At 43.4% G+C, this 18446-nt stretch overlaps 1 protein-coding gene across 13 annotated transcripts in view; it reads right to left on the reverse strand.

Moving 5' to 3' along the window:
• The window catches only part of mef2cb (myocyte enhancer factor 2cb), a 61499-nt gene that overhangs the window by 16489 nt on the left and 26564 nt on the right, over positions 1-18446 (reverse strand). For 8 of the 13 annotated variants that reach the window (XM_018759334.2, XM_018759337.2, XM_018759329.2 and 5 more), the window contains 2 exons: positions 11893-12096; positions 2244-2387 (listed from right to left, as the gene is read on the reverse strand). In XM_018759334.2, coding sequence (XP_018614850.1) covers positions 2244-2387; positions 11893-12096 — 348 coding nt within the window. Of the gene's footprint in view, positions 1-2015; positions 2154-2243; positions 2388-11892; positions 12097-18446 lie in introns of all 13 variants that reach the window. The other 5 variants (XM_029259406.1, XM_018759332.2, XM_018759335.2 and 2 more) reach the window with 2 other exon arrangements.

Genomic DNA, 18446 nt, shown 5'->3' on the forward strand with positions numbered 1-18446 from the left:
CCATCCTCACCATTAAAATGCTCACTTCCCCCACTTTACAACTTTATCTGCCCTGTAACAGAAGTACTTTAGCAGGTCGCACCTTCAGCGACACCCCTTCCCTCTCAGTTGATGCAATGATGTGGCCTTTATAAGTGTGTTCATGTGCTACTACTGGACCACACTGAAGGAACTACCTCTGTACACCCTTCTCAATAAGAAGCCTTGTTCACCCAGTGGGCACTAACCACTTATGAATACTTTTCTTGCTCCCTAAATCCGAATTTAGATGGCTATGTCTGTGTTTACTTTTGGGTGGTGAGATGATGTCAGTGAAGTAAATATTAAATAGCAGGTAAGATCCCCCCCGAAGCGCAAAATGGAACTGTCTTTGGGAGCCCTGAGCTCAAGCCAAGCAGCCTGTCATATTTACCGGTCATGCACAAACTGGCTTAACCACACAAACACAATAGAAGGTGTCCCTAAATCAGAGTTATCTTTGGAAAGTACAAATAGCCTGGTAATTGCTGCCATGTGTCCTACAGTCATGTAAATATCCATCTATAAGTACTTCCAGCAGAAATGGGATCTAGGCCTTATTTTATTTCAACAAGTCAAGAGTCGATCTTTTTCCTGTACTTGAGCAAATATTATTTCTAAGTGAAGCGGCAACTAAGTCCTGTCTGCTAGCGGGTTAACGTTTGCTTTTTTCGGCTATTTTTTCCCCTTTTTCCTTTTTTCAGCAGCAGCTGCAGCAGCCTACCAGTCACAGTGCTTCAGTAGCTCTCTTTAATTGCTGCCTGGCAAGCACTTCCCTTTTTTTAATAACATCTTCCATTTTGGTAGCTCGCAGCCCCCTCCCTCTGGCGCACAGGCCTCGGCTTTGTGGTTGAGTGGGAAGAGAGGATGGGAGACGGCCATGCCACGCCTCTGAGTGCGTGGGCCCCGGGGCAGACTTGTCATTTCGACGGTGCCATCCTTCCTGTTTGTGCTGATCATCTCCCTGCCTGGAATCCACCAGCCCTGTACTTGGTAACCACGGTGACCACACTCTGAACTGCCACTTGTTATGTGCACAGTCACTGTAACCACAGACGGGCACCCCCCCCGACCCAGCCCGACCCCACCTCACCCCAGCCCACTCTTCCCAAGCCTCTCCTTCACATTACCAAACCTCCAATCTGCTCTGTGGCTGTTGTTTTCGGTTGCATTTCTGATTAAATTATCTACATGTAACAATCCATTTCCAAATTTTAGCAGACGGTGCTGAGGAATATGTCACGAGAGCAAGACGGTGAAAATGTTTTCTACGATGGTTCGGACACAAAGTGCACCACTGCCACAGAGTGAACAGGTGACTTCATTCAAATTGCGGCGAAGCTTGTAAAGATTAGTTTCATTGCCCTTAAACGTACATGTGCTTTCAGCAGGTAAAGAAGTTATGGAATCTTGCTCTGAGCGGCCATGTCTGACATACTGTATGTGAACAGAGCATGGAGGCCGAGGATAAGCGCATGCAGGCACAGTTTCTCAGCCCTTGAGCAGAGAGGCTGGCAGGGCCAGTGGGTAATGGTTAGAGAGTCACGTAGAGGTAGCTGGTGTTAAAAGCATGAGAATTCTCAGAACAAGGGGCAAAGCACTCAGTCTTGTGGTGAATGGCAGTTGTGGGAGACCTCCTTGCTTTCTCCTTTTACATGGAAAAAAATAAGCTAACACTGAGACAATTTTTCATTCCAAAAGTCAACATTCTTTCCCTAAAACTGTCAAATCAGCGTTCTTATCCATTCATCCATCGATGCATCTATCTGTGAAAGGATTACTGTCAAGTGTGGGATATAGTTGCGTGTCTTCCCTTTACCTTGATAAATGGATCATAAAACTAGTCGATTTCGATAATTAGTTACTGTTTCAGAACACTGAAGCTGATATTCTTTACTAGATGAAATGGGTGCTGAGGAGGCCACGCCACAAGGGTTAAGAAGAGGTACTGCAGCCACTCAAACAGCCAATTGTAGTGACTTGCTTGTTGTACTTACAGGTATTTTATGAGTCTTGATCATATTATCAAACTCCTCGTTAATTTGTTTGTATTTCTCCTCAGTGCGTGGGGTGAGAGCGAAAGAGGAGTCGAGCTCTGGGCTTTCACAGCCTTTGTTTTCCTTCTTGCTCAATGCCTGCCAGGTCCCACCCGGACAATATCAGGAAGAAAAAAGGACAGAGAGAAGAGACAGGGAGAGGAGTGAGATGAGGCTCAGGGTACTTACACACAGTCTCTGCCTGCTGATCATGAGATCAATGTCTTCGTTAATTTTCCTGTACTTGTCCTCAGACTCAGGGCTGTGGCCCACCGAGTCGTCGGCATCGGGGTCGGGACTGTCACAGCCATTTAAGCCCTTCTTTCTTAAGGTCTGTGGACATAGCAATTGTACACTGTTAAAGAGAGTGCCAAAGAGCAAAGACGCAACCACAGATAGATGTGATCTTTCAAGACATGGTTGGGAGAGGGCAAGAAGGGGATAAACAATTCCACTTTCACCAAGAATAACCTATGCCTCCCCTGACGAAAGGAGTGCTTCCACAGAAACCTTGATAGGTCAGCGAAGACAGCAACTCAAATATGTCAACTGATATTCAACACAAAGCAGTGGAAAACGTACGCTGTGAAATACTGTAACAGGGCCATCTTGATTACTTCAAAAGGGAAAGAAAAATATACAATAAACTACTGGTTTAAAAAAAAAAAAGGCTCGGTTTTTGGGCCCAGTGCTCGCCGACTCGCTGTAAACAGAAAGCAATTTCCCCTTTAGCCACCTGATGGCCACATTCTAATATAAATTCTCCTGCACGGCGTGACCGGAGCCATGAAGCACTGGGACGCACAGCTTTCCCAAGCTTTCTTTTCGTCTTCCTTTCCTCCACCGGGTTCATACCCCAGCCGTTATAGACTTTTCTGTTCAGAGCACAGCCCGACATCAGGATCTCAGTCTCGCGATGCGTGTGCTTGCATGTGTGTGTGTGTGTCAGAAAGAGTTTGGAAGCAAGCTGATCTGCTGGACTCAAAGGAGCAGACAGTTAGATGTCCCATCAAAGCTACCTCCTCCAGATTGACTGGCTCTAATAAAAGAGCATTAACGTAAGGGAATAATAACGGCCTGCAACTGTCTGTGCAGCGATTGCTTCAGAGAGCGTTATCTGCTTTCATCTGGGAGTTTGCATTAGATGACAGTAATTATATTTATTTTGCAGGAGCCTATGCTTGATATGACATGAACAGGAGAACTTAGACAGGTTGGTCTTAAACTGCCTTAATCTCATCATTTGTGTGACATTGTCCTAATAATTGCAATACGTGGAAGCAGTTATAAAGAGCATTCACCAGATTATTATTATTGTTATTATTATTTTTTAACTTATCTGCGGCAATTTGAAGATATGCAGTTCTGACACACTGTGGTTGAAGCACGTAAACTTTTCAGCTTTGAAAGAACAAATCATAACAAAATAACTTTTACCCCAAAACAAAGAAAAAGGATAGGAAGGCTTTAAGTTAGGAATGCGGAGACGTAGCTTACAAATCGTTTCTGGTCAAAAACAAAAGACAAATAAAAACAGCGGAGCAGCACTGTCAGTTGAATTGTTGAGATGCAGAAATGGGAAGAAGTGCATCAACGGTGGATTTTGGGCTACCTTTCTGTGAATCTGACCACCCAAATAACTATGCCCTCCCTGAAGTCCGGCTACAGTTCTGAAAGGCTCTCCGGGAGCTGTGTCCCGCTCCCGCCTTGGCAAGAACCTGGGAATGCTTAAGCTGAGATCTTCACAGGGACCATCGGGTTGGAAAGTGCAAGGCATCGAGTGATGGGAAGGCATGCGACTTGGACTGGCTTTTCACCGGGGCTCAGCAGTTTACGGCCCAGCACGTGGCCACATCACTAGCCGACGGCAATTCCACTCATTCAAGACATCCGCACCTGTCAGCGCGCCTCCACCTGTCGTCTGCCCCACCGCCAGGGGGGAGAGGGTCAGGACACAGCCAATCGCCTGACTCAGCTTCTGGGGATGGCCATAGATGGCCCTCTCCATGTCCCTGGCTCCAGCCTGGGCCCCTCCCTAGCTCCCGAGCCTCACCATCTGTGACACAATGACGTTCCCAACAGCATTCTGCCACCCCTCAGTCGCCAATCACAAGTAGCTTCTTCACATCCTTCCACGACACTGTTATGAAGCAAGGACATCAGCACCGAGACAAAAAAGCTGAGTGTGGAACTTAATTATGCCCTTCCTGCTTGTCTTTTACACTTAAATACACATATTTATGAACATTTCACTACTTCAGGGAAAATGTGCATTGCGGGAAGCTTATTGCACACATGAAATTATGTTCAACTGCTTATAAAGGCATATTGAGTCTTTCTAAAAATAACATTACCAAAGGCCACTCTGCTAAGAACAAGGAAAATAAAAGTCCGAAGCGAACATCTTGACTGCGTTGCCGCACGAAAGCTCTATGTGCCACAGACTGCAAACTTTATTGACGAAGCATGATCGGTCCGGCAAAGAGGATGGGATATTGAGGTGGGAGAAGGGGGAAAGCAGGCTCTGTTGCCCGCTCCTGAGCCCCTTCTGAGGCTTGCTCCTAATTAAACTACTTCTTCATCATTTTCCCTCCTGGCTTGGCTTGTCATAGTACTTCTCTGTGCCAGGCAGAATGTAGACACAGCGTCCTACATACCCTCATCATCTGTAACCTTCAGCTCAAGATTTGTAGTGGGGAGTGTGCATTGCTGGCAGGTTGCAGGGGTTCAGCGGGGACAGCTGACACCCACCCCATGAATTTCATGCCATCAGCTCACTCGGCTCTCTGCCACCGGCCCACAGAGCGTCTGCCGTCCCTTCCCGCCCACCTCACGGGCCTCAAACCGTCCAGATGTCAACATGTCAGGGTCAGTGTTCATTTGCAGTGCTCCAGCACTCCGCAATAAAAATGGTTCTAAAAGTAACTGTTGTACTATGTACTTTATTCTTTACATTTAGCAAAATTCAACCAGTTTGTTCACACGTGGTTCTTCGTAAAAGTGATGCGAACCTGCGGTGTTGCTTTCACCTGCTATAAGTAGTGCGTCGACTCAAGCAAGACCGTGCTACTTCAGCATCGTCTGCTGTAAATGTTGCTAGCGAAAAGCACGAAGAATTGTCTGCTGAGTGATCTGTAGAGTGAAGAGCAGTAGAAAACTCCAGGGTTGCTTTGTTTATTGGAAGCAGATGGAAGCATGTGTCGGAAGGCCACTATTATATTAAGCATGGTTTGAACATGCCAGGTTCATGCAAGAGGCGAGCTGCGGGATGACAGCACAGGAGAGAAGACCTCAGAATCCAAGAGGCCGCTAAGGAGTTGTGTTATCACCAGTGGTCTCAATTCTCTCCAACTCTGACTGCTAAGATCGAGCTTCTCTCAAAACTGCTGCCTTGGCGACTTTTCTTTAATTCGCCTCCTTTGAAGCTCCTGCATGCTATAATCAAGAATCAAAGGCACGAGCATGCGATTTAACAACCCAGAGTACAGAGCCCATGTATTTGGTAATAATGCACTTAAGTATGTAATTACAGCCGTCTGTGGATCACATAGGATGAGCTGAACAACAAAAAAGAAAGCTTTGGATATTTAATATGTGTGGGTCTACTGAACCTATCTAATCCTTCACACAAAGACACATGAGGATAAGGGCTCCTTAAAGCTGTAATTCTCACAGGCTCAAAATTCATGAAATAAATAATGTTACATTAAATTCAACTAGCGCTTACAGAAAGTTTGCATCCTCTGTTCTCCACATGCACACTGCCGTCCCTGGCTCTTCCGGCAGACAACGCAGTGACACGCAGGCGCACGGATGCGAGGAACATGTGTATTTACTCTCTATTCTTTGTGCTCGTGCCTAGTTACATGGTGCATATGTGACAAGGGAGTTTTTATTAAATAAATCACCAAACAATGACACAACGTGAAAATGCATATCCAAATAATGACCAAAGTATCGTGCAGTATTACGGTATTACGTCCATCAAAGCATTAAAATCAATATTATCCAAAGAAATCATTACCATGTTGTAAAATAACTTTTTTCATGTTTTAATGCATGGCAACACACAATACATTTCAACTACTTTAATGTAGAAACCCATAATACTGTATCATGCACTTTTTAAGGGAACATTCAAATAATATATTCTCTTTAATCCCATGTGACTAATCACCAGTCTTGTGTGTTTTTTTTTTTTTTTTTTTTTTTTTTTTTTTTTTTTTAAATCTTGCTTCCTTTTCTTACTTATGTCTTCTGTGTATTTTTATGGTTACGTGGTTATATGATTTTTGTACATAACTCCTGATTGGACACAGGGCCAGAACAACACAAGATGAACAAAAGAACCCTGTGGCCCAGGTCTTCACAATCGCTGAAGGGATCGTGAAGAAACAAGATGAAAATCAAGCCTTCTAGCAGAAGCTAAATGGCTCAACTACAGCTGTAGTTGCTAGACTTGAAGTTTATTTATTTATTTACCCCGGACAGTCCATAATCCTTGTCACAGGCCACGGTACAGGAAAAAGGCTCGGGGCTAAAGGTTACAGTCTAGAACACCCCCCTGTTTCCAGACCCTCCCAGGTGAAGGCAAAGCCTCATATGGACAGCTATAAAAATAGATCCTAAATACTTCCAGTTTTCCACCTCTTTGTGGAATTTTGTGGAAGTGGAAAAAAAAGAATTATAAACGAATAATGAATAAATAAATAAAATATTTCAGGATCAGATATTTACTGGCAAAATATAAGTACAGTCCTGTTCCTCTGCTCGCCAAGGGCACTTCAATGCTGGCACATGGGGGGGGGGAGGTGGGGGTGTTGGGGGCACTGCAAACAGAATAGAGTTACTCAGCCACTGTTCCACGCCTATTCTTCTCCATTTTCCTTGGCACCACTGCAAGCCAAGAACTATTTTTAGCCTTGCTTGATTCTATTTTTAGACAGCTACCGGTTTAAGCCATTTATTAGGAAAGAATACAAAAACACAAAGGGAGGAGGGGCTCAACACTAGGCTGGACGTCGAAAATGTGCCAGCTGTCAACAAGCCACTGCAGGCATTTTCACGTTTTTCGATCCAAAATGAAGTGAAGGTGAACCCAAAATTAGAAAAAAAAAATAAAGCAAAAGTTCTTAATTTTTAAGACATCTGGTTGAAGATACAAGCTGTTACAATCTGAGAAAAGCAAAAATTGAGACATTAAGTAACAAAAACTTACATAAAAACAATATGAAATTCCTGTTTATTTAGGCCTCTTTTCCGACTGCATGTTTATAGTGTTCGTGAACCTGCCCTGCCAGCAAAGCCTGCAAAGCAAGATCAAAACTGCCAGTAACAATTAGAAATATGGCCTTCCAGACCATTGCTGGACTAAAAATACTGGAGAAAAACACTTTACTTTCAAAGAAAAAAGTTTTGCTAACGAAACAAAGGGCAATGAACTTGCGAAGTGCAGGCTACAATTTATATTATTAAATTACACATCCAGTGGAATGGCAGAAGACATTCTGTCCTTCTAAAGCAAATTGCTATTAAATTACTAATGTCACAAGGTTAATTTACTTAGCTCAACAAAGCCGATTCAAACGTTAATCCAAAACTCACAACAGGAAACACCCAGCAAGGCTGAATATGACCAGTAGTAAACATGACATCATTTTAATCACCATGATCAGTGCATTTTTATCTTCATACCAGACACTTCACACAATGAAAATAAATTCATAGTGAAAAGCAATCAGGAAGTAATTCATTTAACAAAATAAATTAAGCACAGTGAGCAGCAAATATATACATATATTTTAGATATATTTTTAATTATCACTATATATAACAATTCATACAGTGTCAAAAAATCAGAATTCAGCACTAATCTAAAAATTAACAACACTAGGGACAAATGCTATTCCATTTACAGTAAAAAAAAAAAAAAAAAAAGACAAAAAAGTGTCATAACCTCAGCAAAAAAAAATTAAAAATCTAAGAAAAGTGAGATTAAACTAACATCTGACGTTAATTTCATACATTAATCTGTTGCTGTGCACGTACATGATTAAATATATTCAGACAAAAGAGTAATGAAATAAATCCAATTAACTATCTTCTGCAACACACGCACATTTGAAAATCGGCCTTCTTGTCGTATTCCTTCTGAACGACTGCCACGGGAAATCACTTTGAGAAACATCTCAAAACGGCATTACAAAACACAAAATGCGTAACGCACAAGGCTATACGTCACCGGTAGCTTTTCAGAATCTCATTATCCAAGAAGGTGGTCATTAACAGTGTGACCTTTGAAAATAATTAACAACCTTTCCCCTCCTACCCGACACCTCTCCCCAGCCCTCATTCAGAAGTTCTCGGTGGGAGATCGGCGAGGAGGCCGGGTCGTACTGTTGCTTTTTAAGATTAAAGGGAGTACTGCGATTAGGCTAATCGGGGCAAATGAGATTGCCGGTCTCCTGTCACTGCACTATGGCGGCGTTGTGTCCGCGTGGCTCGTCATGCGAGGTCCGACGCTCACCTGCACGCCATGTGATAATCTGAACTAATGATTCCATTGCTGCATGGATAGCCTTCCCTGCCATGCCCTTGTGCTGTCACTCGGCGTGCCTTGCTGCATGACACGGCCTCCATGCGCCCATATATAAATAAATACATACACACACTCACACATATTCCAGCTTGTCAGACCCATTCTCCAGCAATTTCACTCTCACTCTCTAATCTCACTAATGCTATTCACATGCCCAGGAAACACAGCTGCCAGCCTTCAATATAAGAAAATTTATGTACTTGTTTTTCATCTCAAGCCAGAATTACACAGTAACACGAAGCTGCCAACTGGAGACATGGAGCAATTACAATGGAACCTGAAAGGAAAAACAAGTTAATTTATATAATCTAAGATTCAGAAATGTGTTGTTTTTCGAGACTTAACGTTAATTATCTGGACCTTCCCACCTCTTTTCTCGAGTTCGGAGCCGCTGTGCCGGAGGCTTTTAATGAGAGCCTCGGAAAAGTAACTCGCTGGAGTGCTTCTGCGGAGACAAACGGGCTGGATACACAAAAAATGCAGGGAAACAATACAAATCCCCACTTCATGTCCGCAGCGCGTTCGAATTCACTCGGTAAGGCCGTGTCTGCGTATGTATAATTAGGGTTTGCGATCCCGAGTGAGCGAGCCCCGAAAGGCGCTCGTTGCAGGTGTATGCTAGCTCCAATGGGCTACACCACGATTCCCGTCTAAGGTATATTATTATCTGACTGTAACAAGGGTTTCTTGAGCGACTTTCTCAGCGTGTCTCCATATCTGTATCTGTTTCTCCTGAGAACACGCCAGGTGCGTGTGGCCTACAGGGAGAGATCGGCCGCTGCACCAATCAGTGTTACCTGTGTGCCTGTTTTTTCTTTGATGACATACTTTTTTGTCCTTGCTTGTGAACAGTAATACGAATTGCAGTGTTTGGGCAAAACTAAGGTACAGTACTCTGGAATATGCATCTTGTCCTGCTATCGTGCTCTGCAGTGTTTCTGAGGCCGGCCGGTCCCGTCCCACGGTCATCGGCATGCGCATGGGACTGTGCTTGTTGTCGAGCAGATAAGAGGTTCCAGCCTGGCCCAGGATCTGGGAAGGATCAGTCTTCTGAGCGAGCACCCAGGAAGGAAAGCTTCCAGAGTCCCTGCACAAACATTTCTGAAGAGCCTCAGCAGACATCGTGTGTCACTGTGCCGACAATGCTAATTATCAGCCAGAGACATGCTAATTGCATAGAGCTTTCCTGCTAATGCAGCAGGCCCCTTCTCCAGCTGCCCACACGCTGTGTAGAGAAGCCCGCCTCACCTCCCCCCCACTGCGCCCGCGGGCAAATCAGGCCGTCGGGGAAACCGGGGGAAGGGTGGATGCTGCAGACCGCAGCACGAACGCTGCGATGAAACGCAGCTCCAGCACCTGCCACCGGTCGACAGTTCCTACGGCACCGGCTCGCCGAGCTCCGGACTCAGCTCTGACTTATCCAAACAACTCGGAGAGGGGTCTGCTTTGTTCCTTTGCGCCACACAGCTCTCTCCCGGCCACACGGCGAGTCAGCGGCACGTGGGCCGGGACAGGAGCAGCTCAAGCTGCTTAAATGTGGTTCCAATAAGGATGCGCGCGGCCAACGAGCAGCTGTAATAGGGTCTGAAACCATTACGGCTTTTTATAATCACCTTCACTACCATAAATTCCTCCAAAACAGCTCCTGCGTGTCCACGGGGCTAACAGAAGTGGTTCTCCCAGTACATTTAACTCTTTAGATACCTCTGGGTCAAAGCATACGACTCGAGCACTTTCTTCAGGGTACGAGAGCAGCGCCTTTGCGAGGACTTACGCATACACCTGCAACTCCTAGGCTGCAAGTCCATCCACGCTAATGCCAGTACTAACATTTTTCTCATGTTTCGTTTGCTTTGGCTGATCCATGTTGATGGTTCCAGGCGATGAGATACAGATGCTTTTCTGATACAAAGCAATTTTGAAACAGCACAGCTATTCATGGGCACAGGTCAAACGGAAATAACACTCTTTTGTGTGCAGCTGAAAAAGTAGAAAATATTCTTCCTCTTTTACAGGAGGCCCATGGTTAGAATGCATATATAAGAGCCACCACCTCCAGTGATTCACTGCCCACTCACATCTTTATCAGGCACACAGACGGAAGCCAGGGCACGCAAGAGGAGTCATAAGGGAAAATAAAAAAATAAACTATTTCATCCCTGTGGTAAACAAAATATAAAGTTAAAAGACAGCAAGACTTAACAGTTGCTTTTTTGTTCCTTATACCAGTGCAAGATATATATCTGTATTTATGCTTGTAAAAGAGACACAACAAAAAAGAAAAAAAAGAAGAAAATGTCCTTGCAAATGCTGTTAGTCATATTTTATGTTCATTTAATTTTTAACAATAGCGCAAGCAGCAATCCTGCTTACAAATATTGCAGCAATAGCACATGTAACAAGTGTTTTTGTATGTCCTGAATACGAGAAAAAGATAAGCAAGGTATACATTTCAATAAATTTGATGCTTAAGAGAAACAACGAGAAAAATAACCCTGCAGCCAACAATATCGTCTCATGGTGAACAAGAAAATAGAAACGTTTCTGTGTGTTCTACCTCAACGTTACCTACACCTGCTCTGTGACCTTTCGAAGAGTCACATGTTCGAAAAGCAAACCTTCACTTAATTCTCCATGTGCCTCTGAGAAGTTAAGCCCCTCAGCAGCAGACCACCTTGCCTGCTGGGGGACTTTTCTGTTTCTTAAAGCCTGTTGCATAACAAGGTCACGTTGGACTTAAGGATTGTCCAGGATGTTCAGTTCACCTGCCGCTGTCATTTAACGTCCCCTGAACGCAGCTTACGGGTTAGTCGATGACACGGAGCAGTTGTCCTGCAATTAACAGATGGCACTGTATGCGTCCATGAGTCACAGAGACCACAAGAGAACACACACCTACAACCCAGCCATATTCACACCGAAGAGGTGGATCTCTTAAGTTACTTGTAAATGTGTGCTGGAATGTGGCTCCTTCATTTCTGAAATAAGAACATTTTAAAGAACATCATAAATAATAGCTGTATTATGCATCTACATATTATGCGTATTGTGATCACCTAGCAGTTGCTTAGTAAATTTCAATTCGCCTTACACTTCACAGTGAACTTAGCCTTGTACGTATGAAGGGGGAGAAACAGACTTTATGCCTACAAGTCTGCGAATAATGTAAACTCTTATATCAACAATTTTCTCAGAAGAGACCTGACAGCGCTGTTAGTGCTTCGCACCCCGCAGACTCACCTCGACAATATCTGAGTTTGTTCGGCTTTCGTGCGGCTCATTGTACTCGGTGTATTTCAGCAGCACCTTGTCCATGTCGGTGCTGGCGTACTGGAACAGTTTGTTGGTGCTGTTGAAGATGATGAGGGCGATCTCACAGTCACACAGCACACTCAGCTCGTAGGCCTTCTTCATCAGTCCAAACTTCCTCTTTGTAAACGTCACCTGCAGGGTCATGGAGAAATTGTTCATTTCACTACCAAGTCGCTATTTTAATAATATCTGAATAATATTGTGTAAATAATATGTTCCTATATTTTTAGTATTTACAGTGTATTGTTACTAGGGAAAAATATTATAGATCTGAAAGAATTTGGTGTTAAAATATTGAATGTTTTGAATACTCTTTGGGTGAAACAGTGTTTCCTGTAAAAAAGTATACAAAACCAATAATGTAAAAATGTTGTTTTCTCACCAAAGAGTCACATGAATACTGAAGACAGAAAAAAATAATAGTTCTTTTCTGCACAGTTGAGTTTCCTTTTCTTTCTGTTGGTGGGAAACTCAAATCATGAGCAGTTTAAACCCAAAATGGCACAAGCCATATGAAGTACCGTCACTGGCGGCGTAATGCACTGTTGTCAAGTTTTCGAAGGTGGAGAAAAGCTTCGGTGATAAATGAAAAAAATGTAAGTTTAAATGTAATTGCCTCTTTAAAGTTTCTTTTATGAAGAATGCAGGAGGCAGAAAAATATAAGGAACTGAAAGGGCAGTTTCACCTGACAGCCAATAGACGTGAGAGGATATCAGTGGCAGAAATCTTATTCCGAGAAATGCTGCAGTGCTACGGCGATGGCACTTAGTTCGGTAAATCCGGGTCACTTCAGTTCATAGACTGACCCACAATAACACACAACAGCAAAACATAAGGGCAATAAGGACTGGAAGAGGTCATGTTTCTAACATGACTTCTGCAGAACACAACTCATTCAAACTTTGGATTATGCAACATACTCAGGTGAGCGATGGAACAGTTTTTAGTGGTTCACCGACTTATTGTTGAGCATTTAAAAAAAAACAGCATGCAGAATAGTGGTCTATAAAAATAAAAAGCAGAGGCTTTCTTCATGAAGCACACATGGAGAAGACAGTGAACCTGTCCCACAGAAACCACACGAGTCTTCAGAGCACTCAAACCGTATGTTTGCCACAGCAACTGTGCATCTTGAACCTGCTACTATAAAAGAAAGGTTTTTCATCTTAAAAATCAGACTGAAGTTTGAGCGATGCATCATCTTGCCAGTGCATTGATCCAATAAGCTTAGCATATATATATTAGCATTGGGTCACAGCACTTTTTTTCCGCCTCCACTTTGTCATCATCCAACTAACCCATCGGTTCATTTGTACATTTTTTTTGTTTGTTTTTCTGACAACACAGGGAGAGGGTGCTCTACGGGAAGCAGTGACACAAGGCAACGTGCGGAACAGCAGATGAGCTGTGTCAGCTGCTGCACACTCTTACTATACAGCAGCAGCTTAACTACCTCAGTCGTTTTCAAACCAAGGTATCTGTGCAGAAGCATCATCAAATTATTTAAAATAATTGCATGAAACAAGAAACATCCTTTAATGTCTTAAATTAAAGCTGTTAGTGCAGTGGTTATAGAGCTGCTGCCTTTAGATACAAAGATCATGGGTTTGATCCCCATGTCTGGCTGTTGTACCCTTGAACAAGGTACTTATCTTAAATTGCTCCAGTAAAATTACCCAGCTGTATAAACGGGTAAATAACTGTAAGTAGCTTAATGTTGTAAGTTGCTTTGGAGAAAAGCTAAATGAATAAATGTGAATTAAGACATAAAACAGTGTGGCCAATCCCTAAACTACTGTAACAGATTTCAATCACTCCTGATGACTGGTTGTATCAGATACATGGATTTGAGATACACACTTCTGCGTGTGAGGAAAACAGCAGCACCAGGAGCAGCCTGCACATGTAGCTAACGTGACTCTTATCCTTCATCCTGCTGCTCACGCACTGCTGACTCTAGAGGCCACTTCACTGGCTTGGATCCACTCTGAAGCTCAGGTGGTCACGCCGGGAGAGATATGGCATTTTAGTCCACAGAGTCCCAGGAGTGGTCCTGGCACTGGCTTAAACAGAACCTCCACAAGCTCAGTCTGTGCAGTCCCACTACCCACGCAGGTACAAGGCATCAGAAAAGCACAAACGCGCTCCGAGACACGTGCACATACTGTATGTACACAAGAAAAAAGAGACACGTGTACAGATTTAAAAAAAACATGGATACAGTACATTCGCGTTCACGCAGTGATAGTCATCCCGACACTGAGACGCTCACAATCAGTCAGTGTACACACGCACAAATAGTAAATATCATAACTGTATGACAGAAATCTCACTCAAAAACATAAATATGCAAATCGAAGCACCAAAACCCAACCCACTCTTTCTTTCCCTTTGTATTTCTCTTTCTCCACTCACGTACAGTACACACACAAACACACAGAAATCGAAAGACCTGTAAGTGCTTGGCAAGGCACAAAATCAAAATATTATAGTATAGTTTCTTTCCCCATGCATGAATGATATATTACATTAGAGGATTTACAGAAACACGTACTCATAGACACCCACAAGTACAATATGTGCTACAGAGCAATAAAAATCAAAGTATTTAAAAAAATCTCTCTAATACACAATTCAGACAGACTCCAGAATTAACCTAGGAACACCATAAAACATATATATTGATGTAATACCGATGTACAATAAAATACATGGTTGTCAAACAGCATAGACTGATTTATGATAGATCCATATCTGGACCCAGCGGTTTCTCCACAAGATGAGGTATTCTAAACTTAACCACACTTACCAACAAAAGAGATCTACTTTAGTAGATACTAGAATTTAATGTATAACTTAACAATTTGTGAAAAATCAGTACAAATTCAAATAAGTTCTACTGTTTCTCAAATACTTTTTTCATTTCTATTGTTTCAACTTCCACTTCATTATCCATCACTGATCACTGCAACATTAACTCTGGCTTTAAAGGAAAATAAAAACAAACTTGTTGCTATTGACAGCAATGCTCCCAGGACTCAGCTCCACTGAGCTAATTAAAGAAAATGACGGTTTGAGCATCTTCACCACACTGGTGTTCACAGCCAGTACAAGAAAGAAACCAAACCTTAACTTTAAACCTTTACTCCTTTATAACCACAGACCGTAGATAGCTCCCTGTTCCTCTTCAGCGCCTGGCAGTTGGTGCTTCACCTACGAAGTGTGGGTCGAACCTGACTTGCACCAGAGGGAACTGCTGTTGCACTTCTCACTCAAACAACTCTCTTCCATATTTTTAAAACCAGTGAACAGAATTTGCTCAACTAAAAGTATTTAACATGTGCTTTAAGACAGAGATTGATCTGATGCAATGGATAACTGCCTACGCTGATGTTCTTCCTTAAGGCTTCTCGAGTGAAAGGACAAACATGTTTACACGGATACTTGAAGAATTCAAACATACCTCCACCTAAAAAGGGAGCGAAAGAACAGAAAAGAAAAAATGTCAACAACACATTCATTCCCTGCGATGCAAGGGGGTCAGGAAGCACATTTGTATGCATTTCCTCTAATAACAGGAAGAGCCCGACAGCTTCCCCATCACAATGCCTTTGCTTTTGCTTCCCACCTCCTGCCCGCATTCCCCGGGCGTCTCCCGAGAGGAATGAGGACAACAAGCGCCCTTATGTGGCTGAGCCCCGCGTGCGCTCCTACGTGAACACTGTCCCATTGTCCGAGGCCACGGGGAGGCCCGGGGACCGACTCGAGCGCAAGTTCTCCAAGAGCTACCGTGAATTTTCGGAAGATTTATCAAGATACATGTCAAGGGAGCTGTTGTTTCGCACTTATTCCTTTGATGCGTGCACTGGACTTTCTGAACCCGCATACCGCATTACATTTCAACTTCATGTCAACTTCATTATTAATGTCCCAAAATAGCCCAGTGTTTTTTTTTTTTTTTAAATAAATATAAATTATCAACATGATGTATAATTCGAAAAAAAAAGTTGCCTCGTTTCAAAATGCAATTCAACAAGCTAATTACAAAGAAAGCTACGTTAAAAGACAATCAGTGTATCATGCACTGTAAAATGTACTAAATTACGAGCGAAGCTGCGCGAAGGATAACAGCTTGACTGCTTCACATGTTCCTGCTTAAGTTCAAAACGACAAGTTAAAAGCGCCAAACTTAGCGACTGAAAATGTGGGTGTTACTGTGCGCTATTTGTGCCTGTAGCAAGTGCTTTCTATACGGCTGTTCTACATAACACCTTTTTTTCAGAACGCTCAGATAAAAATCTACATTAGCTGAAATACAGGAGAGCATGGCGGTCAGTTTCAAGTGACAAATGCGAACAAATAAAGGAACAAAGAATAATCAATATGAGCCTTAGCACAGAAAATCGGAATTCATATTTAATTGAGCTGTTACGGGGACGAGGGAAGCACAGCGTTGCTGTTGGCAAATCGCAGCGGCTGACAGATATGCGCCGCTGTGCCATTCGCAGAGGTAACGATCATGAAAAGGTGGGAGACCGGGGGGAGAGGAGAAAAAGTGATAAGATCCCCAAAGGGCCTCATTATTCTCCTGCTGTTAATTTAACTTGAACTTGTTCTCGCTCTTGTGCTGTTGATTGGAATTTCTGCGGTCTCTCACACACACACACACACACACACACGCACACACACGCACCACCTATTCGCTCTCTGTTGTGTGACCCTGCCTTTGCTTGTAAACATATTTCAAACATAGGCCTCTGTGTGGTTTCTAGAGACCCCACTAAATGGCTTAATGGTCAGCAGTAATACTCACTTAGAGTGGCCACCCTTGCGGCCCTTCCCCTTTCCTGACATGTGTCACTATGCTAAATTAGACATCAACAAGTGCACCCAGGGTGACTTCAAGTGAAACGGGGAGGAAGTAAAACAATATACTGCGGACCCCGTTTTGCGAGCCGTTTCTCGGTGCTGCGCACATGCCAGCTATGGTCTGCGCGTTGATGGCATAGAAGGCCTTTCATCTGACGGCCTTGGGAAAGTGTTCTGAGTGGCTGCACGGAAATGAGCCAGGACTCACACACTGCTGCCCTGTGTGTGTTCTGGGCAGCTGGTCAACACTGTGGAGGCCCAATGCGTATGCATGCGCACGATGCAAGGGGTGGGCTTGCTGGTCTGAAGTGGTGGCCCCACACGATGAAGGCCTGCTGCAAAGAGTCCTGGGCTGATACCACTATACCACGCTTAATATGAACTGGGTTCACATCAGGCACCCTCAGCAACTGGTCATGTATAAAAAAAATCTGGGTGATAATGACAGCCTTTTATTTTTCCTGAAGCTTTTCAACAAACCACCAGTGTTGTCCAAGCTCCATCCCCGTTTTCATGTTATCGGCATTTGATGCATCCCTGACCTTCCCCTCCCACCTCCCAGCCTGTACAGCACCTGTAGTAAAGTCATTACGTAAAGCCTCGCAGGGAGATCCTGTGCTTATCGCTGCACTCAACAATAAACAACAGCTTGTTCGGGAGGCTTTAAGCATGAGTCTGCCATCATGCTTTTGTCCCCTGAAGAGGGAGTTCTTGGGGCACATGGAAGCAGGCAGGAAGGATCACACTGTTATTCTAACACGGATTTGTGCTATGACATCAATACAGTCCTAACATGGGTGGTTGAACAAGTCCACAGATATTTAGACCAACGAAATGCCATCGCTCGACACCGCGATGCAAGGAAACAATAGAGCTTACCTGAAAACATGACCTTCACAGCATTACCAACAAGTGTTTGACTCTCGGCAATCTTTGCTTGATCACGAAATTAAGGCTTTATTTGCGCTAGTGTAAGAGTATTCGGATTATTAAAGCTGTTTATTTTATTTCCGGTGCACAGATGGGCATGTGCTAGTCACTATTTAGTTTAAATCTTCCAAGGCAGTAGGAGGGAACAGAACGCTGAGAAACACACCAGAGAACGCTTTCCTGCCAAAGACCTTTCCTGCTGTGCAGACTTCCCCATGTTCAGTGCCACACGGTTATCGTTGTGAGCTGAGTCTACAGGAGCGGTGCTTCTATCGCAAGAAAACTCATCACCCTGTTCCTGTTGCTCTTCCTCCATCCAACATATTCACACTATACAACTGTCTCCAGCCCAAGAAGGACTGAATGTATTGCTAAAGAAGTATGCTATAATGCATCCTTCCAAAATTCATGTGTTTTAACATATGTGGACCTGTTCACTTAGTTTTTTTTTTAAACACAGTTCAACACAAAACAAAAATAATTTACACAAACACGTATCTAAGCCTAAATTAAGTGTAAAACACTTGAGTTGTTACGAATAGGGTTAAAGGTTGAATTATTCAACAAGAGCAGATCAAATATTTAAAAAATACTTCCGTGAGGGTAGTCACTGGATATTTACCCTGATTGCCCTTAAAGTGGAAATTAATACTCCGAACTTACTTTGACTCAGAGCAAACAA

Source organism: Scleropages formosus, chromosome 17, assembly GCF_900964775.1.
Source record: "Scleropages formosus chromosome 17, fSclFor1.1, whole genome shotgun sequence".
Lineage (NCBI taxonomy): Eukaryota > Metazoa > Chordata > Actinopteri > Osteoglossiformes > Osteoglossidae > Scleropages > Scleropages formosus.